This window comes from Phoca vitulina, unplaced genomic scaffold (assembly GCF_004348235.1).
Source record: "Phoca vitulina isolate PV1807 unplaced genomic scaffold, GSC_HSeal_1.0 scaffold28, whole genome shotgun sequence".
In the NCBI taxonomy this organism is placed as follows: Eukaryota; Metazoa; Chordata; class Mammalia; order Carnivora; family Phocidae; genus Phoca; species Phoca vitulina.
The window spans coordinates 18,205,037-18,231,568 of record NW_022589731.1 but is presented as its reverse complement, the minus strand read 5'-3'; the positions used below and the strand labels follow the sequence as shown (position 1 = coordinate 18,231,568).

Sequence of the window (26,532 nt, the reverse complement as noted above, 5' to 3'; positions counted from 1 at the left end):
ACTATACTACCTATTTATTAGAGAATTTGAAACTGGATTATAGCACTATGATGTTATCTCTCCCTGTCCTCCATTCCTGCCCAGGATTCTGCAGCACCCCTGAGGACAGGGATCACGGCAAATCCATCTTTACTGGTGTCAGAACAGTCTACTACTGAAAACATAGTAAGTATTCAATAAATGTTGAAAGACTGACTCAGTGGATGAATCCAAAATCAGCAGGAAAAAAAGAATAAGATACTTAACATAAACTAGAAGTCAAAATGTTCAAAATAACTTAAAGCTTATTGGAAATTTTTAAAAGAAATTCCAATACTTGTATTAATGATAAATCACTCACAAGTACCTCACTATAGGGGAATCAAAGAATCAAAGGCATCATAAATGTTTCACATACATTTTAGCTTTTCTTATGTGGCCTAATCCGGAAACAAGGTACTTGGCGAAGTAATATTTCTATCAAGAGACTGTCTATCTTTGAAATATAGATTTTTTTGGCTATGAATAAAATGTAATAAAATATGCTTGGCACTGATGTGATGTTGAGCATGATAGTTAATCTCTCTCCACTGATTTAAAGGGCATCTGAAGATCTTAAGTGTTTCAGAAACATTATGACAACTACTTCCAAATAAGCACCATAGTCATGATGTGAAAACATTTAAAATTAAATAACCTGCCTGCCCTACAGTTAACCCGGTAACAGGGCACTGGCAGAGCTCCAGGGGACACTAGTCACACTGCAGTCAAAGACCCAAACCATTTATTAATATGATTCCAAAGCAGTGTGGTTTCTCAAGCTTTAACATTCATGAAGTATCAGCTAGGAACATTATTAAAACCTTCAGATTCCCAGGCTGCACACCCAGAAATTCTGACTCGGTCAAGTCATGGTGGTGTGGACAAGGCTGCACTTTCAGCAGGAACTCCAGAGGCTTCTGAGGTGGGTGCTTCATAAACCAGCCTGAGAAACACTGCTGCCAGGCCTGTGCTCTCCCACCAGGTCTGGGGAAAAGCAGGTGGACAGTGGTGTCTGCAGACAAGGCTTTACGAAATATTGGACAAACATGCTCTATATGTGTCTAAGCTGATCTCAATCCACATAAATGTAATTTATGGATATACACAACTTGTCTCTTGGGTGACTTCCGCAATTCCTCTCTCCCCCCTACCTCTCCCTCCTGGAGATGCTTCCCCACAAGGCTTTCTCCCCAGGCCTAAGGCCATACTTACACTACAAGGCAGGTCACTGGCAGGAACAAAAGTGAGGGAAACAGGAAGAGAAATGAACCCTGCCAGGGAATGCCTCCAGAAGTCTTCTAAGAGGCTGCACATTTTGGAGCTTTTTAAAGGCAACAGATAATGGCTAGAATTTTACTTGACAAGATTCACATAATGACATGGCAGTGAAGGGGCTATGAAGGACACTACACACCCAGAAACAATCTAAGGAAGCCTATTAATGTTTTGAATGAATAGCATCATGTATTTCAATTATGACAGACAAAATGGGGCCAAGTTATCCCATTAAGAACAGAACACAGCATTAGAAGAATTTCAAACCAGAGAGCTCCTCACATTTCAACTGTGTTAGCTGAAATGTGCTAAGAGGTGACCATATGAAGTTAGTCCTTCTTTTAAGAAGTTGAGAGTTTAGTTATATATATGGACATTTCCTAAGAAAAACCTTAAATACCAGCCTAAAAATACATTGAAATTTATACTGATTTTTTTATTTTTCTTCCAGAAATGATATGTTAAAAATCCTTCTCTATGCTGTTAATCCCACTACTTCTAATTTGTCCTGATAATAAAATAAAATGCTAAGTATGGCATAATTCCAATGCTAGAGCTCAATAATTAACTTAGAACTGTACTTTACAATAAAAATTAACTGTGTGGTGAGCATTGAGTAATGTGTGGAACTTTTGAATCAATGTGTTGTACACCTGAAACTAATATATTAAACATTTCATATCAATTAAAAAAATAAACTGTAAACATTCTCCCAAAACAAGAAAAATATAAGCAAACTACCTACAAATAATACTCTTAAAAATTCTGAATATCAGTCTAAATTCAGCCATTAAAATAAACATAATTTCAGGATAAAACAAACAAACAAAAAAACCCCAGCCAACTATTGAATGAGAATCAGAAAAATGACCTCGCCAGGCAGATAGCAAATGTCAAAGACACTGGACATGCTTGCGCTCGTTGCCCCTGACTTTCCCCCTCTCTGGCTTTCTGTCTGTATTGTAGCTCTTTCTGTGAGAAATTTGCATGTATTTTTAGGAGGTGTTTGCTTGTGATCTGTTAGGATCCTAACAGATCACAAGCAAACAGTAGAAAAAGAAAAGGTAGTCAGAGAATGAAGAGATGAACAAATCGGAGAAAAAGGACAGGGCTTACACACTAAAACCTAAAATGTTCGAACACAAACTACTGAGTACCCATGAGCCTTCTGAGGGCTCTATCCATGACCTGCCAGCTGAAAAACACAGGTATAAAGTAGAAGGCCTTGCACCTGTGGCAGATTCACCATTTTCTTAGGACCAAAGTCCCACATTCAGCTGACTCTACTTGTCCCCAGCTGCCAATTAAAAAAAAAAAAAAAAAAAACTGTAGAATTTTGGCCACAATTTCAAAAACACTGATCTCTAGATTAAAATCTAATATTAATTTTTAAATTAAAATCTGTAGTGGGGATAAGGCACTATTTTTTAAAATAGTGCGTTTCTGCTTAGGAATATACCATATACATCTTGGACATTCCTCAATCAGTAAGGGACCAAAGACCACCATATTTATACTGTTATTACTATAAATGAATAGTTAGTTGAAAGTATACTTTAAAATTTGATTTTCCCAACTCTAGTCACTGATACTCCCTTCAGGGTTGGTTCCTCCACTACTGACTCTCTCTCTTTTCAAATAAGGGGGAAAATTTTTTTAAATGGCAGCCACCAATAAACATGCATACAGATATTAGGAAAGTAAGGAAAGCCACAGACCAGGGTGTCAAAGGACAGTCCATTAAGATGACAGGTACTATAATTAGGAAGTAGTTTAATAATCGTCACCATTCCCTTACCACTATCCCTAACCACCCCATTCTGAAACCACATTCTTCCAAAACCTAATTATGAATTTTTAAAAGTTTTAAGTTTATATAGCACATTGTACTCAGCAGACTATTAAATTACATAGTTGGCCAAAATGTCATTTGGAGCGATTTCATAGAAACATAAACTACACATACACTAAAATGTAAACTTTAATTTTCCAAAGAAATCTACATGTAAACCATTGGCAATTTCCATAGGAAAGTATGACAAATTAGAGATTCCACACCCTAATACATTTACATGTGTATTTATGCATATGACATTAAAATTGGCAAGACTCTTTAAATATTATTTCTTTGAGAGAGAGAGTGTGTGTGAGCAGAGGGAGAGGCAGAGGCAGAGAATCTCAGGCAGATTCCCCACTGAGCCTGACACAGGGCTCGATCTCAGGACCCTGAGATCAAGACTTGAACCAAAACCAAGAGTCGGATGCTTGACAGACTGAGCCACCCAAGCGCCCTCTGGCAAGACTCTTTAGAGAAAAAAATTAAATGTACCTTATGTAAGCATGGGAAATTCTCTCCCTGCTATCCTGTAAGTTAAATGTTTATTTAAGATGGATCTTTAGTAAATGCTATCAATTCTATATTCACTTTAATTCACTTTAATATCACTATTCACTTTGTTGACTAGCTAAGGATTTCTATATCTTTTATGTATTCCTATCTTCTAAATGTGAATTACAAAAAACATGAATTATAAAAGCATGAATATCAACTGATTTAGCTTAAAAGCTATAAAAATTTCAACATATAAAATAAAGCTGTAAAACCACAAAAGCTCATATTCAAAAGTCTTTATACGTTGAAACATTACCCAACCTGAGTTTCTCTTGCATTTGAATAAGCTTAACAGTGTCATCTGTAGAAGATGGTTTCACACCATTAATAAAGTATATACAGCAATTCAAGAACCCCCCCAAAGGGCAAAAAGCCTGAGACTATTCACTACTTTTTCCCTTAAAGCACTAAGAAACCAGTGCTACTTATTATTTTAAATTGTAATAAATGAATCAATTCAGTAAAGTTACTAGATACTGTCTTTCTAAAGAAAATTTCACATTAAAAGTATATATATTGAGTTTAAAACAATTTTAAGACCTTTTAAGAATATGTCCTCGTGAATCAGCTCAAAAAATTGCTTTCCTGAAACTGCACAAACCTAAAATAACTTCTGCTTCACGTACAGATCAGATGCACTGCGTGGGTGTTTTCTGTCATGTGGTAACAAGCTGTGCTGGTGCAAGACAAAAACTCTGACTTCACTCTGAGAACAGCTTTAGTTATATTAACTCTTTATTGTGTTGTGATATAAATATGGAATCATTCATTTCAGATGGAAACTATCAAGTAACTAACATATGCTAACTTTCAGAGCATGTGTCTTTCCAGGGCTGAGTCGTTTAGGGTCAGTAAATAACTGCACTTTAGTAAAAACACACTTCAATTTACACAAACCTCACACAGGAACTCCTTCCAGATCCTCTTCTCTACAAGTGTGTAAGGAGGAAACAAGCAAGGAGAGGTAGGATCAGGGCACAGAACCTCTCTAACTTGCCTATCATCATTAGTAAATGCTCTCAGAAAAGTCTGGTTTTTGCTTTAGGAACAAAAGAGGAGGAAAGGGCTCTTTTTTTGGGGAAGCAGTAAGGCACTGCGCTTCAGGGTCGGGCTCCAGAGTCAAACGGGCTGGGTTTGGCTCACGGCTCCACCTCTTACCAGCTGTGAAACCAGTAAAAGTTACTCAATCCTTCTAAGCTCACTTTTCCAGATAATTTGGGTAAAACCTGCAGGGCAAGGCCTGGCACGCTGCAAATAATCAATACATATTCCTGTTCAACAGAAAACCAAAAGGAGAAATGCAGGTGGCAAGCAGGAAGCTGGAGCAGAGAAAAGGCGTGCAAGGCCAGCCAGCCTGGAGCTCAAGGAGGAAGAGGGGACCAGGCAGGTTTTAGAGCCTGAGACAGACTCCCGGGACCATGAGGGCAGGACCCTCTGGCCGCCACAGCTCAACAGATCCACTCCCTATCCCTGTGCCGACTCCACAGCTTCACCTCTGCTTCCTGCTCCTCTCTTCAAACTCTACCCTATCCCACAGCAATCCCTGCCATGGCCTGGAAGACAGGAAGGCCGACGCCCAGTAGCTGGGTCAGTGGCAGGAAGCCCCTTATCCTACTCAGGAAGAGAAAACATCCTCAACATGCATTTTTATCCTAGAAATATTACTGTATGCAGTGATTAAAATCTACACTAATATATATCTTATTAGGTACATAATGGGTTCAAAAGGCATTTATGCATGGGCTGTTTTTAAGGGCTGATAGTCACCTTGTACAAGGAAACATATTCACATTATAAACATCTGCCTTTTAAACAAACTTGGAATATGCAACCCGTCGATAAACTGGAGACACTCAGCAGGTATATTTTCAAAATGTAAAGATTATTTCCAGACATTAAAAATTAAAAAAAAAAAACACAAATACTTACTGTAATTTTTATAGCTTTGTTCAACACATTTACCCATTCTACTAGGTCCTGCTGATCATTAGCTTGTAGGAAATATTTCCTCATCCCTGCATTCATAACTGTTGAGAGAAAAAACAAACTACAACACATGAAATTTTGTACTTGTTACATCTAAATTTATGTTTGCAGCTACCTTCTGAAAAACCATGCTAGGTTCAATACTGTGACTCTCTTAGATTTGAAAGGATCATATGCAATAATGCTTTTATCACTCAATAACTTAGGTAAAACTCTTATTTTTAATGGCCGTGTTTTTCATGAAATGGAAATACCACAATATATTTAGCCAATCCCCTAATGATGGACATTTAGGCGATTTCCAATTTTTGAAATCATATAAATTATCCCAATGAAATATCATGTACATATATCTTTCCGTACTTGGGTTACCAGTTCTATAGGATAAATTTCTTAACACAGATGTGTTGGGACAAAGGGAATTCACCTTTAAAATTTTTACAGATATTGGCAACTTGTCTTCCCAAAAGGTTGAACCCATTTACATTCCTAACAACAATGTATGCAAACAGTACCCCACACCAGTCCTGATTATTAACACCGATGCTAGTCAGGGACCTTGTCTTCAGCCCCGAGACTCTGATATTGGAGCGGGGGTCCGCAAACAACATTTCCTAGGACCCCTTGCCAGCTGCTAATGGGAGGTACTGATGGGAGATTAGGTGTGAGGGAGGCGGGGAGAGGACACCTCCTTGTAGGTTCCTGCTACCGCTGCCCTCCCTCCACCAGCAGCAACACACGCTAGCTAATGGTCCAGGCGCTTCTGTCGCTCTCTACCCGAGCTTTACGGGCTCCTCAGACACCCCTCACTGGCTTCATCCTGGCCCCCTTCCAAAGTCCTAGGTTCTGGTGATACCACCTCTTCCCCTTTCGTCTCTCCAGCCATGTGGGTGATAGCAGCTTTATACAGTTTCTAATTTCTGGGTTTCTTCAGCATTCCCTTCGTGCTCTTTCAGCCTTCCAACAAATGGGTAACCAATTCCCTGTAACAAATACCCCAGGGTTTGAAATACCTAATGCAGAGTGTTTTCCTGACTGGACCCCAACAGATACAGCAATCTCTGACTACCTAATTGGTGAATAATCGTATCTTGTTTAAATGTGAATTTCTTTGATTACTGAGACAAATTAGTTTTATATGTCTCTTGGCCATTAGAAGTTGTTTTGTGAGCTTTATTTTCTTTACTCATATTTCTCCTGAGTGTTCATTTATTTTGTATTGACTTGGAGAACTTTTATATTAATCATTTCTGTTTTATTTCAAGCTCTTTTCCCAGTCTGTCATTTGCCTTTTCACTTTGCTCATGGTATCTTTTATCAAACAGAAATATTCTATCAATCTTTTCTTTTTCCTGTAATGACTTGAGCTTTCACATATTTAGAAAATCTCTCCAACTCAAGATTATAAAAATAAACACCTTGATATTTTCAGCACTATGTCCTTTATGTCTTTATATCTAAAATCTTATTATATTTGGAACTTTTTGTGCAATTTAACTGATATATACCTGTTTAGTGACTTTCTACTTGTATAAAGCAAAGCATACCAGCATACACAGTTGTCTACAAACTACCACAGTCAACTCTTGAATCAAAGCTTATTAATTATACTTCATAAGCATTTACTTTTAAAAACATAAATATCATTCTAGGAGCTAATGCACCTGAATAGCTATACTGTTGCAATTTTGAACTATAAAAATAACTTCCAAAGTCTCCATCAGAATATTAAATGACATACTCGCACTCAGTTGAATATGACTAAGGAAAGGGGGAAATGAAAACCCTCAAGGAAAAAAAGTTATTTCTCAAATGCACAGGACTTTGAAATTGGAACTGAGACCAAGACACTAAACCAGAGTTTCCTTGAACTGAGATGAGGATCTGAGCAAGGAAGTCAAATAGTTCCTTGGGAAGTGCTGTATGACAACTAGTCTGGAAACTAAAGAAATTTAAAACACTGTAAATCAGTTATTTTATATCTTACTAGAGACTGGAGAAATTATAAATGCCACTGCATAAATTAAGGTAAATGAGTAGCACAGGAGGATATATGTTAACACACTGCTTTTATTTTTAATTACTAACAATTGGCAAAGCACCCTTTCACAATCTTGTTCCAACTCAGGCTGAGGCTGAGCTCCCCCCACCCCGCAATGGCTTCTTCCTTCAATGCTGTTCTGGGTTCTGCCGGGATCACCCAAAGAGCCTGAAAATCTAAGCACTTGGTACTACACTGTACCTGCTACAAAGCATGTGCTTAATATATCTATTTTTGAATGAATAACATTTATATAAGGACTTCTTTTAAGCGAAAAGAGGCAAATACGCCTCTCAAAAAGATTTTTTTTTTAATGATTTATTTATTTGAGAGAGAGAGACACAGCGAGAGAGGGAACACAAGCAGGGGGAGTGGGAGAGGGAGAAGCAGGCTCCCCGAGGAGCAGGGGGCCCAATGCGGGGCTCGATCCCAGAACCCTGGGATCATGACCTGAGTTGAAGGCAGACGCTTAACGACTGAGCCACCCAGGCGCCCCTCAGAAAGATTCTTAACACACCCTGCAGTCCAAATAAAAATTTAGATGCTATACTATTGTATATAGTGCATGGCAGAAAGAAGCATAATGATATGATGGGAGGGAAAAAATCAGAGCCTGGAGTCACTCAGACCTGACCAGCTCATGCAGTTAACTAGCAACGTCATCTTGCAAAACCCATGTAATCTCTCTGAGCCCCATTTTCTTCATCAATGAAATGGATGCAACCCATTCGTTCCTTGAGGGGTGGAGGTGAGAGATGTAAAGAACCTAGGACAGTACTTGGGACAAAACAGAGATCATCATCTTCCTCATCATCTGGAGATTTCCAAGTAAGAAAGCACTGTGGAAAATGTAAAGCAAATTACTGAGAAGTGGCATATTAACAACGTTGGGAGGGAGGCGGGGACAGAGAAAGAAAAAACATTGGAATAAAACAAAACTATACAAAACCTGTAAGTTGCCATGCTCTTAAATCAGAGGTTTCACAGTGTATGATGACTCCATCCCAGAGGTTTGTGTTCCTACTACCTTTTCACTTGAGTACTTCTTTATTTCATTTCAAATCTTTACCATCAGAGTGAACATATTGGATGGGTAAAGGTAAAGCGCAAACATGAGCCTGACTGCAAACAAATTATCTCACAACCTAGGAGAAACCTAGGTTATGGTTTGAATGTGGTTACGGACCACATGGTTATGCAACCCTTTCCACATGACTTCTTTGTCAGTCTCTCTCTTCCCTCCATTCTTTCTCTGTCCTCTCCTCTTAGTCAGATGGCGGACTTTCTTAAAGGAACCTCTAATTTTCTCATTTCTCTCCTCTCATCTTTTTCTCTGCTCTACTTTTAGATTTTGACTTTTTTCTTCTGAGTTTTGCATTGTCTTGTGTCCCTTTTCCTATTTGACAGTTCTCTCTCCTCAAATGTCATGTAATCTTGGGCTGTCTATTCATATTTAAAAACAATGTATTAAAAAACTGATTGGAAGCTCTCCTGAAGATTTGTAGGGCTGCTAACTGCTGGACCTCACTACACAGCAAACTCCTCCAGTAGAAACGCCCAGACGTCAGCACTTATGGCTCTCTTCTCTTGGGTATGCAGACTCTCATCCCACTACACGTGGCTGCCCAGTGCTCCGGGACTGGACACAGGAAAAGGGTGCATTCAATGTGCAGATTTTCACTTAGTCCTCCTATTTTCAGTTTCATGCCTCATCCCTCCCCTTCTCCCCAAGCACCGAGCTTCACTGACTCTATTTCTTTTTTTTTAAGTTTTTATTTATTTAAGTAATCTCTATACCCATCATGGGACTCGAATTCATGACGCCAAGATCAAGAGTCACGTGCTTCTCCAACAGAGCCAACCAGGCACCCCTCACTGATTCTATTTCTAAAGATACTACACATGCCATTTCTTGCTGGGATTGTGGACGGGCAGCTGCCTAAGCTGGATGGAAGCAGGGACCAGAGGCTGTCCCCAACACAGACATCCAAATGTAGTCCCTGTTTTCAGTCCCTCCTCTTGTTGCATCCCCAAACAGTACCCAGAACCTAGCTCTATCTGGAGTTGGGGTGGGAGGCAGGACCCTGACAGGCCAGCTCTTCACTGGCCTCTGCTGCGACTCTGCTAAGTCATTTTACATTCCTCCGTGCACTTCCCATCTGTAGACACTGCGGGTTACAGGCATCTGCCAGGCTCATCAAAGATGGTTTGAGTGTCTCTTGTTCTCACACTTGTTTCTGAGCAATCTGAGATGAAATAATGGCAGAACAGTCTTTATGTTGCCATTCTGAATGGAAGTTATGGTTCCATTTTAGGAGCCTCTGCCTCCCTCTCTGACGACACAAGCATTTTATGAATCTCTTTTCTATCTAATTTCTACTAATAAACTACTGGGAAACCAAAACTCTTAATCTTTGATTCCAAGTAATATCACCCATTCTAAATACTCCAATAACTGAATGTCACATCTATTCCTTCAAACCGCAGGTTTGAGATTTACATTAAAGACCTGTCAAGAGTATATGCTGTACACATTCTAAAACACAAAGTCCTCTGTTTCTTGACTTGCCCCCACTAGCTTTTCATTCACAAGGCTCTGAGGCATTTTCCTATTTAGTAACCAAAATTATAAATTTGTAATAAATACATAAATTTTTGTTTTAGTTTCTTAGTGGTGATAAAAGCCTTATAGAGGATTCTCTGAACAGCTACCTGACATCCTGCTCATATCCTGTTCTCTTACTGGATGTACATGACTGCCATCAGATGTTATCCCTAACACAATGCCTAGAGAAGAAACCTGCACTTTACAAGCAAAAGAGAACAAGGAACTTTAACATCAATTCTACCTCAAGAAGTTTCTTACTTTCACGTAAAGCACGCCAGTTGGCCACTCTGAATTTTGTCCTTTCCATCACGAGGGTCCACTAACATACTGAGGGCACATCAATTCTCCCAGCTTCAACTACCACCCACTATCTTCACAGGTTCCAAATTTCTCCATTCCTGATCTTCAGGCTCCATCTAGTCCTCGATTACTGTCACCACAACATTTCCATTTGGATGTTTCCCCACCACATCAAACTCCTTACCGAACATTTTACCCAATCCAGCTCTCCTTGACTCCTCATTTCTTTACTGGAAGAGAACCTACCGGAAACCTCTCTCTTCCCACATATTCAGTCACCAAGTCCCTTCACATTTCCTGCTAGTGTCCTTCCTCTCTCCCCCACCGCCACCACCCAGATTCAAGCCTTTAGGTAAGGACAGTAGTTTGGGAGCCACTGAACTAATCTACCTGCATCAAAACTCTATCCATGCAAAAAACTTCCTTCACCTTATGTCAGCTTTCTAGATGCTAATTTCTCACCTCTTGTTTACACACACACACACACACACACACACACACACACACATACACACTACTTGTCAACATGTTATACCCACACTCCCGCCTGCCCTTTTACTTTTTGGTCTGTCGCTGTTCATTCCCAGCAGCTTCAAGGAGTGTTCAGGTGCCCGTGCACACCATGCTCTTCTCCCCTGCACGCCTCTGTCCCTGTGATCTCATCCCCCCGTCTTCCCAACAGTAGACAATGATCAAGGGTAGCTGGCCACTGACTCCAGTGTCTCCTCAGCCAGTGTGGTTTCCCCCGACTCCCCAATGAGGATCTGAAGCTCTTCCTCTGGGGTTCTTTAATAGAATGTACACTCCTTTACCTACTGACTATAATAAATGCAATGATATTTTCAGCTACTGTGTCTGTCTGTGAGACAAGCAGCCTGTGATACTCTTAAGGGCAACAACTGCTTCTTGTTACTCTTGCAGCCCCAGGGCCAAGCAGAGTGTGCACGTACTAGACATTCACTAGGTGTTCGCTGAACAAGTGGGTCAGACAGCCTCAACTACCCCCAAACTGTAAACTTCTCACTACCCACAAGCTGAAAACGAAATCCTTTCCATTATTTATACATTTATTATAAAATAATACAAGATAGAAAGTTAAAAATTACTGGAAATCTCACTGGTGGTGATCACTATACATGGTAGATAATGTCTACATCTGAGCAGAGGGAGGTGGCTATGACTGGGATGGACACAAGAAAGAGGCTTCAGGGGTAGGGGAGTTTTATTTCTTCACCTGGATGGTGGTTTCAAGGGAATTTCCCTTAGCATAATCCATTAATCCAAGGTTGGTGTTGTGTGGTTTTCAGGGACTGTTTTCTTTTACAGTATAATGTAATTATATTAGCCAAACTTAAATTAACAAACATATAAAATATGGCTACTTACCAAAACAGAATTCAGCCTTTGGCCTTAGCTTAGTTGCATCGCTAACCTAACAAAAAAGAGAAATGAGTCACTCACTTCTTCATATGCTACTATAACCAACTTTAAATGCTGCATGAATGTCCACATGTATGATTTCCCAATAACATGCATATAGCACACAGATCTAAAATTAAACTTTAAAGACTACTGAAAAAGAACTGCAAATTAAACACAGAATATGGCTCCCAACTGTAAGATGTTTGAAACAAATAATACTTCCATGTTCTTTTTGAATAAACTTGTATTTATTCAAAGGAAACGTGAAAAAGTTGAAAGCAAACCATTAAGTTTTTATGTAACACATAGAAGAAACTTTAGTTTAACATAATTTTCAAAATACCTTCAGAATACTCTACAGAAACTATGAATTCTTCCCAAATTGCATACTTCCAAATTAGCTGTGAACCTTAGGAGAAAATGATGGTGGGCAAAGGGGAGATTGTGTATTTAATCAAGTCCCAAAATCCAGAAGGCATTAATCTGCAATGAGGAAACCAAAATGGCACTGGATCCTCTTGTATATTAGAATACCTTGGGATAATGGGGTCACTTTGCTAAATGTGCCAATGTTTCAGAGTGTTTCACCTTCTGAAACACCGAGCTGCACCTGGTTGCTGTTACCCCTTTAAATAAAGTAGCGCTCGTGGAAGCCCATTCAGGACTATCACCACCCTGCTGCCCAGTGTTAGAACATATCATTGCAGCATCTGTTTTGTACCTTCAAAAGGAATTCTAAGTCTGGGGTTCCTGACTGATCCCAACTACAAATTCACAGCTCTGAGTCACACTGGAATTTGTTCCAGGAATAAATTCTGGAAAAAAACGGCATGCCTACAGTAGAGTACAAACTGTACAATTCAAACTTCGGAAAGCTGTGGGACAGAGATGAAAGTCAACAGAAGCACACAGAGAAAGCTGTATTTTAAAAGAGGAGCACAGGAGTTAGGAAGCAGATGGCCAATCAGGCCCACTTGCTTAGTTAATACTTTATTTTTAAAAAGAGTTCCCATTTTTAAAAAGACCAGGTTACAAATGACTGAAAAGATATAAGCATATGGGCAACCTCTCCCTCAACTGCCTATTCCTCATCATTGCACTGAGAGTCAAAAATGTCTAGCAGCAATATATTTACATTACAGTACACATATACTGTAAGCAAGCAAGAAGACAAGGGGTCTACAGTTTATTTTACAGTGGAATTCTATGCTTCCTAATAATAACTGCTATAGAATTCAAGCTGCAAGCTACCCTAAAGCATTTATTAAATGTCTTAATTTATAGGAACATTTGAGGTATACTTAAACAATATTTGTCTTTTGCAAATTAAATAATACGGTTTTAATTAAATAATAATAAAATGTTGCCCTTTAAATATGTAATCTTTGTTGTATAAGGGCTGATTCTTTTTGTTGTTGTCAATGAGAACAATACTGAGAACAAAGTACTTTATCTACAAAACTGTCCTTTAAACAGAGGTACACTTGTAAACCAGTTTTCTCCTAAGGACCTTTGCTAACAAATTCCAATATATGCATAATAGTATGCAAACACATATGACTTAATGCTACTTTTCACATCTCATAACTTAAGTCTCTACAAACATACTTTGTATAAAAACCCCACAGGTGTAGCTCTTCAACATCTCTATCTTAGTTCCCAAAACACCAATAAAATAAAGGGGGGAGAAATACCTGAAAATACCAAACCTAAATTTTTGCAAAGAAAAATAGTACTGCAAAAATTCCAGAAATATCAACAAACAAGAAAACAGAAATTAGTAGAAACAAAGTGAAATGAGGGAAAACCCATTGTTTCATCATGAAGATGGTTTTCTTCAAAATAAGACATACATAAATAAATAAATAAATAAATAAATAAAACATAAAGAAACAAGAAGTCAAAGGTAATGGGATTAAAAGTTAGAAACAGTTTAAATAAATACAGACTTAGAAAAAATCTTTTCCAGATTTCCCAAAGATAGAACCTGTTAACTGATCTTAGTCCTTTTGATGTCTTTCTGATGTCCCAATCATAAAAGTTAATGTTAACTTTTGCAATTTGCCACATCTTACGAGTTAACCCCATATTCTTCCTAAATTTTATCAAAGAACTTCTTCCTACACGTAGTGACCAGGTACTATTTTCAGCATGATATGAACCCGAACATCATCACTAAATGACACAGAAAGGAAACTGCTCCTTTTATTCACACTCTCATTCCAAGGAATTTTAATTCATGCATGAATGTGAAAACAATATAGAAAAACTACCTTTGAAATGTAGGTAAGTTTAATGGCTCCCACACATGATGACCCAGAAGGTAAGTTCTGGAAACAAATTATTAATATATAATTAAAATCCAACATTAATTTATCTTATAACGTTCTAAACATACTAGAAAAAGTTAAGAAATTAGATTTTTTAATATCACAGTTTACAAATCAACTTTTTCAGTTCAAGTATTTACAAATCAAGCTGATAATGTAGATAACAAAACCAAACTCTATTGTGTTCCACCAAAATGCATTCTATAATTAAAAGGCTATTTTTATCATTGTGGCTAAACTTTTCTTTAAAAGCCGTAAGTGTAGGGTTGTGATACAGGATCATTTAGGGTTGTAGTAGAAAATGGTTGTTTGGGAACTTGAACTAAGTACCTAACTTACCTAACCTAAATTAAAAAGTAGCAAAGAATTTACACTGTTAAGAATTTGAACCACTAACGAAGGTTTGTGAGCATTCAAATTGTGATCAATCAAAATTGTACTTTAATATATCCTGTAATAAAATAAACTGGATGGGTTATAGAGGGGGAAGATAGAGGCAGGAACACCAGATAAGAGTCTGGAAAAAAGTAATAAAGAATATAAAAGAAAACTCTGATAGAAGATTTTAAAAGTAAAATTAAAACAATGTTAACTTTGAAAGTTTCCTCCACTGTAGATTAACCAAGATCAACTTTTTAACTAACTTTATAATAATGTACATTAAAAAGAAAATCTTTGGTTTTGTTTTTATGAATGATTAGGAGGTACGTTTCTCGGACCTCTCTATAAGCTTACTGGAAACAATTAATTATATGAAAGCCAAGACATTTCAAAGACTTAAGATTCCTAAACATAAACTGGTTATTGTTGACAGGGACAGGTCTTTTCAAAATTTTCACTCCCATATAAACTGCGCTGTTTTGCTTTAAACTATATACTATGTTCAAGCTTCTAAATATAAACAATATATATATAAAATAAAATTGTAATTTTTAAGGTATACTGTTAAATGGTTGTGTTCCTATATAAAATGTTTTACGTTTAGAGGTTGCTTTGTTGTTGCTGTTTTTAGTTTTGGATAAGAAAATGAAATGTTAAAATGTCTTCAAGACCTCCTAACTACTATCAAAGTGATTTTTCTCAAACACTGCTACCATTCCATTCAAAAGTGTTATTTTTCTCTTAAGTCCTCCAAAAATTTATTATTTTAACTAGCTGAATACAGTTCTAAGCCTTGTATGAGTAAGAGAAATGAGAACTATGTCATGGCCGCATGACATGAAGGGTCACAGATTAAAGAGTAGCACAGTACAGGGAAATATAAGTAGGTGAGAGATAAAGTTGAATATTCAAAATACGTAGTTCCTATGGATCAGTATGATTACTGCCAAATTCAACTACAAAAAAGTAGGTTTCAAAATCTGTTCCCTGACGGTGAACAAGAAATAATCAACTAGTGACGTTTTAAGATAAAAAGGAAAATGAGCCATTTGTTCTTATGAGTTCCTACACTCTTTTTGCCAAAAATACTTTTTTCAAGTTTCTTCAAAGTCACTCCCTGATACAGATACTCAATTATTTAATTCTCCACCATTACCCACACCCTCAACAAAATACAGAAAGCTCCAAATGGATCCCTAGTAATACACTAGAATGGATTTTTAAACCAATGGTTAGTGGTAAAGAAAGGAAAATGGAGGAAGATGGCTCCCTAAGGACAGGTGAGCCAAACTGATTTTCTTTCCGTTATCAGGGTTATTATGATCAGTATCAGTGTGTTACAGCACCGTAACATAAGCAACTAGATTGAAGCAGATGAAACTGTCATTTTTTAGTAGATCAAAATGGTGGTATATTGGCAATTTCATGTGGTTCAACCTAACATAATAATCTTAGCAAGACATTTTACTAAAGCTTTCATGAGGAAATATAAGTCTTAATACATTTAAAAACGACACAAAGCTGGTGTACTGATGGCTAATCCACTGGCTGCAGAGTCAAGATTGTAAAAGGTTCTTATCAGTTAGAATGAAGAGTTAAAATTATTAAGAACCAAATAAAAAGACAGATTTAAAATTCTGTACTACATTCATAAAAACCAATGTGTTAATTACACCATGGAAATCTGGCTTTTAAAGAGTTTTTGCTGGGGCACCTGGCTGGTTCGGTCAGAAGAGCAAGTGACTCTTGATCTCAGGGTCGTGAGCTCAAGCCCCACGCTGGGTGTAGAATCTACTTAAATAATAAACTTTTTTAAAAAAAATTGCAACTCTTAAAACAACAACAACAAAAAAACAGTTCATGTAGAAAAAGATCTAGCTGAGTGCAAACTTTAATATCCACCCTCCCTGCTACAGCCACAGTGACCTATTCTCCACACAGGCCACAGCCTTCCTTGCTTGGACTTCTTTGTCCATGCTATTCTTTGAGCACTGGAATACCCACTTCTCCATCTCTTGGCCAAAATCGTATCCACCCTCTGGGTCAATTTTCAATGCTACTACCTCCATGAAGACCATAACTCTGATTCCAAATTCATGTTTCCTTTAGTGTAATACACATAGTCCATTTTGTGCTCACCTTCTTCTAGCTCTAAGTGGGAAGTGCTGATAAAAGGAATTCTGAGGGAAGGATCTATTATTATGAAGAAAAACAACCAAGGAGCTTTAAATACAATTTGGGAGAATCCATATATATCAGTCCACCAGGTCTTGTAAAGAGAGACAAACCAAGAAGAGCACAGGCCAGAATGGTCATAAAGGGGAGAAATCTGATTTCTATTAAAAAATAATAATAATAAATAAACATGAACTTTTGATTTCTGCTGACCTGTTCCTTCTTCCACTGACTCTGGCCAAGTAAATTAAGGTTATTAATCATTATAGGTCCATAGCCAGGCTACTACCACCCAAGAAAGGTGGTTACACCCAGAGATAAGGGAATAAAACAGTGTCAGTAAGCTCTATAAGGATAAGGATGAAGAGTAGACAGTTCCTAGGGAAAAAAGTCTCAAAGTCAGCACTCAAATAATCTACACTGAATTAAAATACAAATTATCCTCCAAAATTTCAAAGGCTGTGTCTGGATAAAGGACTAAACTTACTTTATGGAGAATCAGAGGACAGGGTAGTATTAATGCGGAGCAGATACAAGGAAATAGATTTTGGCTCACAGAGCAAATAATAATTAAAGTGTCTCAAATACCATAAGTACTTTTTCATAATGTGTAATTCAAACAACAGCTAAAGTGAAGATCAGGGACAGACAGGTTTCCTGCACTGAGGAGGAGGTGGAATTTGTACTAAAGTCCCTAACAACTTGAATTCCATATAAACAAATATAAATGCATTAGTACATAAATATTTTGTCTAACCTGAAACAAGTACAGGGTGGTGAAGAATACTAGACTGGTTGTCAGGGGATCTAGTTCCTTCTCCATGAAACAGAACAAACCTCCCACCAGTCCCCACTCCTCCCTTGATTCTAAGTTCCTCACCCACTAGACAGGATCAGCTTGGACATTTGCTAGGGACTCATCCTTGCAACATCTATCCCAATTGAATGAAGAGATTCACCGGGCGAGAAAACTTAAAACTACTCGACAGATGATCTCTAATCCAAGGTTTTTCACAGATCTAAAACAGGGATTCTGATTTTTAATTTATGACATTTCCCCAATGATTTGAAAGGCAACAATAAAATCAAAGTGCATTTCAATTTATGAATGACAGCTGACATTCAAATCTGCTGCTACAAGATGAAAAGACTACACGTGTGTGCAAGAGTGGCAACTAGCTCAGTAGTTTCTTTACCAAAAGACAGCAAGCTCTATCCTAGAGACAGTATCTTAAATTTAAATGATTTCAGAATTTTTTACCAGAGACAGCATTTCTCCCCCCCCCCCGGGGGGGGGGGGGGGGAGGGAACGGACATATATGCATGCACAAATTTTTATTGAATAAACTTAGTTTCATCTTCTGAAATTCAAGTAAGACAGCAGGAGTTGAGCATGCAAGACAGGAAGAATGCAGCCAGTAGAATTAAATCTAAACATACATTTTTTGGGAAAACAAATCCTAACAGCCATATAGTATGTTAAATATTTTAATAACTAAAATTCTTGTGTGCTTTTGAAAAAAGGCTAACCAGCTGGATTTTACAAACCTGTGGATTATCCATGTACCATACAAAACTATCTTCTCTGGTATCCAGTATGAAGTACCTTCGAAGAAATTTCCCACTGTTTTCATTTTCCTCAATGTCTAGAAAACCACAAATACGATTCTGACGATCCACATAAGGCATTTCTGAGCCTGAACATTACACTGTAAAATAAAAACATTTGACAGTAAGTATTTCTCAGTGGACTTCAAACATAAAATGTGCCATATACAATTTATTTAACAAAGAGCCTACTTCCCAACATGAAGTGGTGATGTACATGTGAATACGTACAAAGCATGGGCAAAACCATTTTTGAAATTAAGATTATGAGTGGTTACTAAATACAACTATACACATTGATTGGAACAAAGGAGAGCCATTCACCTCAGCTGAATAACTGACCTACTTTTTTCCCTAAACACACCCAGATGAGCCAAAAAATTAGCTATCCAAACTTTAATTTCCTCACTTATAAATTGAGATAATCTACCTTTCAGATTATTCCAGAATATTTTTAAATTCACAGAACAACAATAGCTAACACTTACTGGCCACTAACTATATGCTAGGCTCTGTGCAAGGTTCTTTTCCACGCATTTTCTCACTGAACCCTCAAAATGACCCCATGAATAGGAATCACCATCCCCATTTCACAGATAAGAGACTCAAGGCTCATAAGGGAAAGGGACTCTCTAAGATTAGAGAACTAGTAAATAAATCAAAACATGAACCCAGATTCTTGGGCTCTAGAGCTTATATCTTAACATCTATACCACACTCTCTAAAACTCTTCGAATTGCTAAAACTAAAATGAATCAAAGTAAAATTAATTAACATCATGAAAAAGAGAGATAAGCAGGCATTATGTGCCTCCTGATGAAGACACAAACATCACCTATGAAGTGAGCATGTAACAAAAAAGTTTTTATCTGAATCGGATCCAGTCTCTAGATCTCCCTATGTCAAACCACCAATTTACAGGCAATAAAAAACGCAGAGGAACATAGTAAACTGCACCACGGGGGTTCAATCAGCCAAAGCCAGACTGTGGGAAACAGCAGGACAAACAGCCCAGTTTCTTCAGTAAATAATTATGGGGGGAAAAAGGAGGAGAGAAGGGAGAAGTTATAGATTAAAAGAGACTTCAAAAGCATATCATATTCTGATTCTTAAAGTACTAAAATTTTTGTTGTACTGATTAAAAGTTAAAAACCATGACTTGAGTAAAAAGCAGTTCCCAGCCATTTTTTCTCTAGAAACTGTAGATATGTGACTCCTTCCTGATGGATGCAAATCTGCAGACTGTTCCTATTCCAACATCTTTTGGCAGGCTGAATTTATATATGTAACTAGTTCTTCATTTAAAGTCTCGAGGTTGTTTCACCCACAGTGAAAATTCAATTAGAACACATCCTGATACACTGCATATTTAAATCACTATTCTATATGCATCCAGAGAAATTAGACACACCAAAAATTTTTAAACAAAATTATCTAAGGTCATGTATGTGTGTTATTATAAATCTGGCACTTAGAGGAGATAATTTCTTTAATGAACTTACCCAACATTTTAAAAATTTCTTAAGTGTAATCAAAACTTGAAAAATTAATATACTATAATAACGTATAGGCATATCTCCTTTTATTGCACTTCACAGATACTGTGGTTTTTTACAAACTGAAGGTTTGTGGCAAACCTTACATGGAGCCAAGTCTACTGGCACCATTTTTCCAACAGCATCTGTTCACTTGGTGTCTCTGTGTGGCATATCAGGGTAAGTCTCACAATACTTCAAATCTTTTCATTATTATTATATTTGTCATGGTGATCTATGATCAGTGACTATGACTCGCTAAAAGCTCAAATGATGGTTAGCATTTTCTTAGCAAGAAAGGGTTTTTAAATTAAGATATGTACATTGGGGGCGCCTGGGTGGCTCAGTCGTTAAGCGTCTGCCTTTGGCTCAGGTCATGGTCCCAGGGTCCTGGGATTGAGCCCCACATCTGGCTCCCGGCTCAGCAGGAAGCCTGCTCCTCCCTCTCCCACTCCTCCTGCTTGTGTTCCCTCTCTCACTGTCTCTCTCTCTCTCTCTGTCAAATAAATAAATAAATAAATAAAATCTTTTTAAAAAAAAGGTATGTACATGTTTTCTTTAGATGTAATACTATTACACTCTTAACAGACTACAGTATAGTGTGAACGTAACTTTTATATGCACTGAAAAACCAAAAAATTCATTTGACTTGCTTTATTGTGATATTTGCTTTATTGTGGTAGTCTGTGGAGTCTAACCCACAATATCTTCCAGGTATACCTGTATCCACAGTAAAAACTATCCACTTGAGTGGTGTCATGAGGATAGACACACACCAAAGGAATAATATTGAGACCCCAGACAAACCCATACATCTATGGCCAACTGATTTTCAACAAAGGTACCAAACATCATGCAATGGGGAAGATTTGGCCTCTTCAAAATATGGTGCTGGGACAACTGGATATCCACATGCTAAAGAATGAAACTGAACCCTTCTTCACACTATATATGAAAATTGACTCAAAATGGATTAACAATCTGAATATAAGATAGCTAAAACCATAATACTTTAAGAAAACATGGAGGCTGATATTCATGACCTTGAATTTGGCAATGGATTATTAGATATGACAATAAAAATATGAACAACAAAAGAAAAAAAGGCTAAATTGGACTTCATAAAAACTAAAAGCTTTTTTTTTTTTTTTTTAAGAGACAGAGAGTGTACAAGCAGGGTACAGAAGGGGAGAGAGAAACTTAAGCAGACTCTGCACTGAGCTGGAGCCCAATGCTGGGCTCAATCTCAGGACCCCAAGATCACAACATGAGCTGAAACCAACAGTCAGATGCTTAACCAACTGCACCACTGACATGCCCCAAAACTAAAAGCTTTTTTGCATCAAAGAACATCAAGAAAATGAAAAGAGAACCTACAGAATGGGAGTAAATATTCACAAATTACATATCTGACAAGGGTCCAATATCCAGAATATATAAATAGCTCTGACAATTCAATAACAAACAATCCAAATAAAAAATAGGCAAGGACTTGAAAAGTCATTTTGCCCAAAGAAGATACACAAATGGCCAAACAGAACCCAAAAAGATGCTCAGTATCATTGGTAATTAGGGAAATGTAAACCAAAACCACAGTGAGATACCACTTTATAACCACTAGGATGGTGATAATTAAAAGAAAGGAAAATAACAAGTGTTAGCGAAGATGTGGAAAACTGGAACCCCCCCCACACATTGTAAAACGGTACAACAGCTGTGTAAAACAGTTTAGTAGTTCTTCTAAAGTTGAACACAATTACCATACAACTCAGCATTTCCATTCCTAGATATACACCCAAAAGAAGTGAAAACAGGTACTCATAAATATTAATTGCAGCACTATTCACAATAAGCAAAAAGTGGAAACAACCCATATGTTCATCAACAGGTGAACAGTTAAACATGTGATCTACCCAACACAATGGAATATTATGCAGATACAGAAAAGAATGAAGTACTGATATAATAATCCAATAAAAAGTCTGGCAGAATATTTTATAAAAATTGAGAATATGATATGATATGTATTTTATGATATATATTGAAATGCACATGACCTAGAAAAGCCAAATCAATGTAGTGCCTAGGCAGCCCAGTCGTTAAGTGGCTGCCTTAGGCCCAGGTCATGATCCCAGGGTCCTGGGATGGAGCCCCGCACCAGGCTCCCTGCTCCGCGGGGAGCCTGCTTCTCCCTCTCCCTCTGCTGCTGCTTCCACTACTTGTGCTCTCTCTCTCTGTGTCAAATAAATAAAATTTTTTAAAAAGGAAGAAAGAAAAGCCAAATCTACTTCCCAAAAGAATAGAGTAGGATGACTTATACTATTTGATTTTAAGACTTACAAAAAACCTACAACAATACAGTGTAGGATTAAAAAAAAAAAAAAAGATATAACAAATCAGTGGAACAGAGAAGCATCCAGAAACAGACTCTTACATATTTACTGTCAGTTGATTTTCAACAAAGATGCCAAGGCAATTCCATAGGGAAAGGATAGTCTTTTCAACAAATGGTGCTAGAACAATTAGGTATTCATGTGGGAAAAAATGTAACAAAATTAATCACAGACCTAATATAAAAGCTACAACAATAAAGCTTCTTAAAAAAAAATAGGAGAAAGTGCTCATGACCTTAGGAGTACACAAAGATTTCTTAATTAAGACACAAAGAGCATGAGCCATATAGTAGTTGTTATATTGCACTTAAAAAAATTAAAAACTGCTCTTTGAAACACACTGTTAAGAAATCAAAAGACAAGCCACAGAATGAGAAAAATATTCAGTACATATAGGTCTATCAAATAACTGATATCCAAGAACAGGCAAGAAATTATTACAATTCAATAATAAGAGAAGCAAACAAACAGGAAAATGGCCAAAAAATCTGAAGAGACAAGTCAATGAAGATACAAATAGTAAACGAACACATGAAAAGACGTTCATGATCATTAGCCAGAAAAGTATCGCAAATAAAAACCGTGAGATACCACAACATACCTGATAGAATGGCTAAAACAAAAACAACCCAAAAAATAACAAAACCTGACAATATCAAATGCTGACAAGAATGTGAAACAAGTGAACTCCCTCTCATACATTGCTGGTGAGATGCAAAATGGTACAGCAACTTGGAAGAACAGTTTTCACAGTTTCTCATAAAGTTAAACATACCATTACAATGACCCAGCAATCCTACTGTGAACTGAAAGATGTGTTTGCACAAAAATCTGTACAAATGTCTACAGCAACATTATTTTACTGGCAAAAAGCAGAAACAACCCAAATGTCCTCTGACCAATAAATGAATAAACTGTGGTATAACCAATACAATGGAATACTACTTAGCAATATAAAGCAACAAACCACTGATACATACAACATGAATAAATCTCAAATCTGTTTGGCTAAGTGAAAAAAGCCAGACCAAAAAGGCTATTGGGACAGTGAACAAATCAGTAGGTGAAGGCAGGGGTTGGCTTCAAAGGGTAATATTTGTAGTGATGAACTGTTTTGCATCTTAATTGTGGTGGGATACACCACTACATAATGAATTCATCAAAACTCAGGCCTACAGACCACAGAATAAACTTTAGTGCATGCAAGTTAAAAAACAAAACAAAACAAACTACAGTGATTAAAAAAAACACCAGAATTGCTAAGGCTTGAGGGGCACCTGAGTGGCTCAGTCAGTTAAATGTCCAACTCTTGGTTTAGGCTCAGGTCATGATCTCAGGGTTGTGAGATCGAGCCCCACACAGGGCTCCCTCCACACTCAGTGGGGAGTATGCAGGAAATTCTCTCCCTTTGCCCCTCCCCTCTACTCTCTCTCTCTCTCAAATAAATAAATCTTAAAAAAAAAAAAAAAGAATTGCTAGGTCTTAAGATAAGGAAAAGGACTACAAAGGAATGTAAGTCAAATTTTTTGATGTGTAACTGTTGTGTATCTCGATTGTGGTGGAGCTTACACAATTACATGCACATGTCAATACTTAAAGAACTGTGCCCTAAAATGAGTAAAATTTACTGTATGTAAATTATAAATCAATAATCCTGAATTTAAAAAGATACCATACACTCACCAGATGGCTAAAATTAAGCAAAATGACAACATGATATGATGTCAAAGATGTGGCACATCCAGAATTTCTGTACTGTTGATGGGAACGTAAAATGATACAACCACTCTGGGAAAAGTTCTGGCAATAAAACCAAAATAATACACCTAATCTCTGACCCACCCATTCCATTCCTAGGTATTAATGCAAGAGAAATGAAAACATATATTTATGCAAAGACTAATTCACAAATATTTATAGTTTTATTTCTAATAGCCTCAAACTAGAAACAACCCAATGTCCATCAACACATGAAGGGATAAATAAAATGTAATCGGTCTATACAATGAAGTACCATTCTACTGTGTGAAGGAAGCACTGCCACATGCCACAGTACAGTCAAAACTCATCAAACTGTATCGCTTCTCGGCCTTTTGGCTAAGATCAAGTGCAAAACTCATCAAACTGTAAACTTCAAATGGATACAGTTTATTGTATGTAACTTAAAGTTCTAAAAAGTTAATAAAAAATATCCAGTAGCGGGACGCCTGGGTGGCTCAGTTGGTTGGGCGACTGCCTTCGGCTCAGGTCATGATCCTGGAGTCCCGGGATCGAGTCCCGCATCAGGCTCCCTGCTCGGCGGGGAGTCTGCTTCTCCCTCTGACCCTCCTCCCTCTCATGCTCTCTGTCTCTCATTCTCTCTCTCTCTCAAATAAATAAATAAAATCTTTAAAAAAAAAAAAAAAAAAAAAAATATCCAGTAGCAATAAAAAATTCATTGATAAAATTGACCATGCATAACTTTTTAAAAAAGCTTTTGCATGGCAAAAACCTGATAAGCAAAGTCAAAACCAGTAGAAAATATTTACAACTTATATCATGATAACATTTAAAGAGCTTGCAAAAAAAGTCAAGGGAAATATATCAAAAGTTCAACAGAAAAATGGGGAAAACACATGAACAGATACTCTGCAGAAAATGATATAAAAATGGCCCTTAAACATATAAAAAGATGCTCAACTTCATTCATAATAAGAAAAACCTCAAAATAAGAGATACAGTAGGCATTGCCAGACACCATAAAGAAGACAACCAGACTTCATGTGCCCAAGAACATGACAGCATCTATGAAACACTTCTGAAAAAAAAAAAAAAAGCTTGAATTTGACCAAACCTCTAGATCTAACTACCAACTGATAGAAAACAGGGGAAAAACATGTTAAACCACACCACAGGGATTCAAATAGCAAAATCCAAACTATAAGAAATTTCTCAGGACAAATAACATAATTTCTTCAAAAATAAACTCCAAGGGAGCAGGGGGAAAGGAACGGGAGGAAGAACCTATAAATTAAAAAACTAAGGGGCGCCTGGAATGGCTCAGTCGGTTGAGTGACCGACTCTTGGTTTTGGCTCAGGTCGTGACCTCAGGGTCCTGAGATCCAGCCCCACACCAGGCTCAGGGGGGAGTGTGCTTGAGATTCTCTCCCTCTGCCCCTTTCCCTGCTCCCAGGTGCGCTCGCTCTCTAATAAATCTTTAAAAAAATAAATAATAAAAGACTTAAAAAACACAATCACAACACGTGGACCTTATATAAATCCTGTTTTTAAAAAAACACTGACAGGGGCACTTGGGTGGCTCAGTCAGTTGAGCATCTGCCTTTGGCTCAGGTCATGATCTCAGCGTTCTGGGATCAAGCCCCCCGCCCTTATCGGGCTCCCTGCTCTGTGGGGAGTCTGCTTCTCCCTCTCCCTCTCTCTGCTGCTCCCCATCCCTGCTTGTGCTTTCTCGACTCTCTCTCAAATAAAATCTTTAAAATAAATAAATTAAAAAAACACTGACATATTTAAGAAAACTAGATATTAGGATACTGCCTAATGGTATTAAGGAAATGGATCTTTATTTTCAGTGTGATAATGTTATTGTGGTTATGTCATCAAGAAAATGAATCCTTATCAGTTAGAGGTATTTACTGATACAGACATAAAATATCACCTGCATAATCTAGGGGGAGGGAATGAAGAAGGCATGGCCTGGATTGACGTTGTTGGAGCTACATGATGGGTACTATAGTTACATAATTCTGTCTACTTTTGTGGATGTTCACAACCCTTCACAATAGAAAAAAATCTGTGTTACAGAGAGATACCATTTCTCACCTATCTCACTGGCAAAAAGTCAAAAGCTTGCCAATACACTATATTGGTGATGCTATTAGATAACAGGGACTCTTTTACACTGCTCATGAAAATGCAAAATGGTGCAACCCTACTGAGGTGAATATGGCACTATTTAACAAAATCACATATACATTTATCCCATAACCCAGTAATCTCACTTGGTATTATACTTCTGAAAATATTTTATATATATGATAGTATTTGATGTGCACTATAGGAATAATG

At 37.5% G+C, this 26,532-nt stretch overlaps 1 protein-coding gene across 12 annotated transcripts in view; it reads right to left on the bottom strand.

Annotated features, from left to right (window-relative positions):
• PLEKHA1 (pleckstrin homology domain containing A1) overlaps positions 1 to 26,532 on the bottom strand; it is a 61,159-nt gene that overhangs the window by 20,136 nt on the left and 14,491 nt on the right. For 10 of the 12 annotated variants that reach the window (XM_032423050.1, XM_032423053.1, XM_032423055.1 and 7 more), the window contains 4 exons: positions 18,480 to 18,640; positions 14,319 to 14,375; positions 12,010 to 12,055; positions 5,618 to 5,715 (listed from right to left, as the gene is read on the bottom strand). In XM_032423050.1, coding sequence (XP_032278941.1) covers positions 5,618 to 5,715; positions 12,010 to 12,055; positions 14,319 to 14,375; positions 18,480 to 18,620 — 342 coding nt within the window. In that variant the 5' untranslated portion in view covers positions 18,621 to 18,640. Of the gene's footprint in view, positions 1 to 5,617; positions 5,736 to 12,009; positions 12,056 to 14,318; positions 14,376 to 18,479; positions 18,641 to 26,532 lie in introns of those variants that run through there. The other 2 variants (XM_032423059.1, XM_032423057.1) reach the window with 2 other exon arrangements.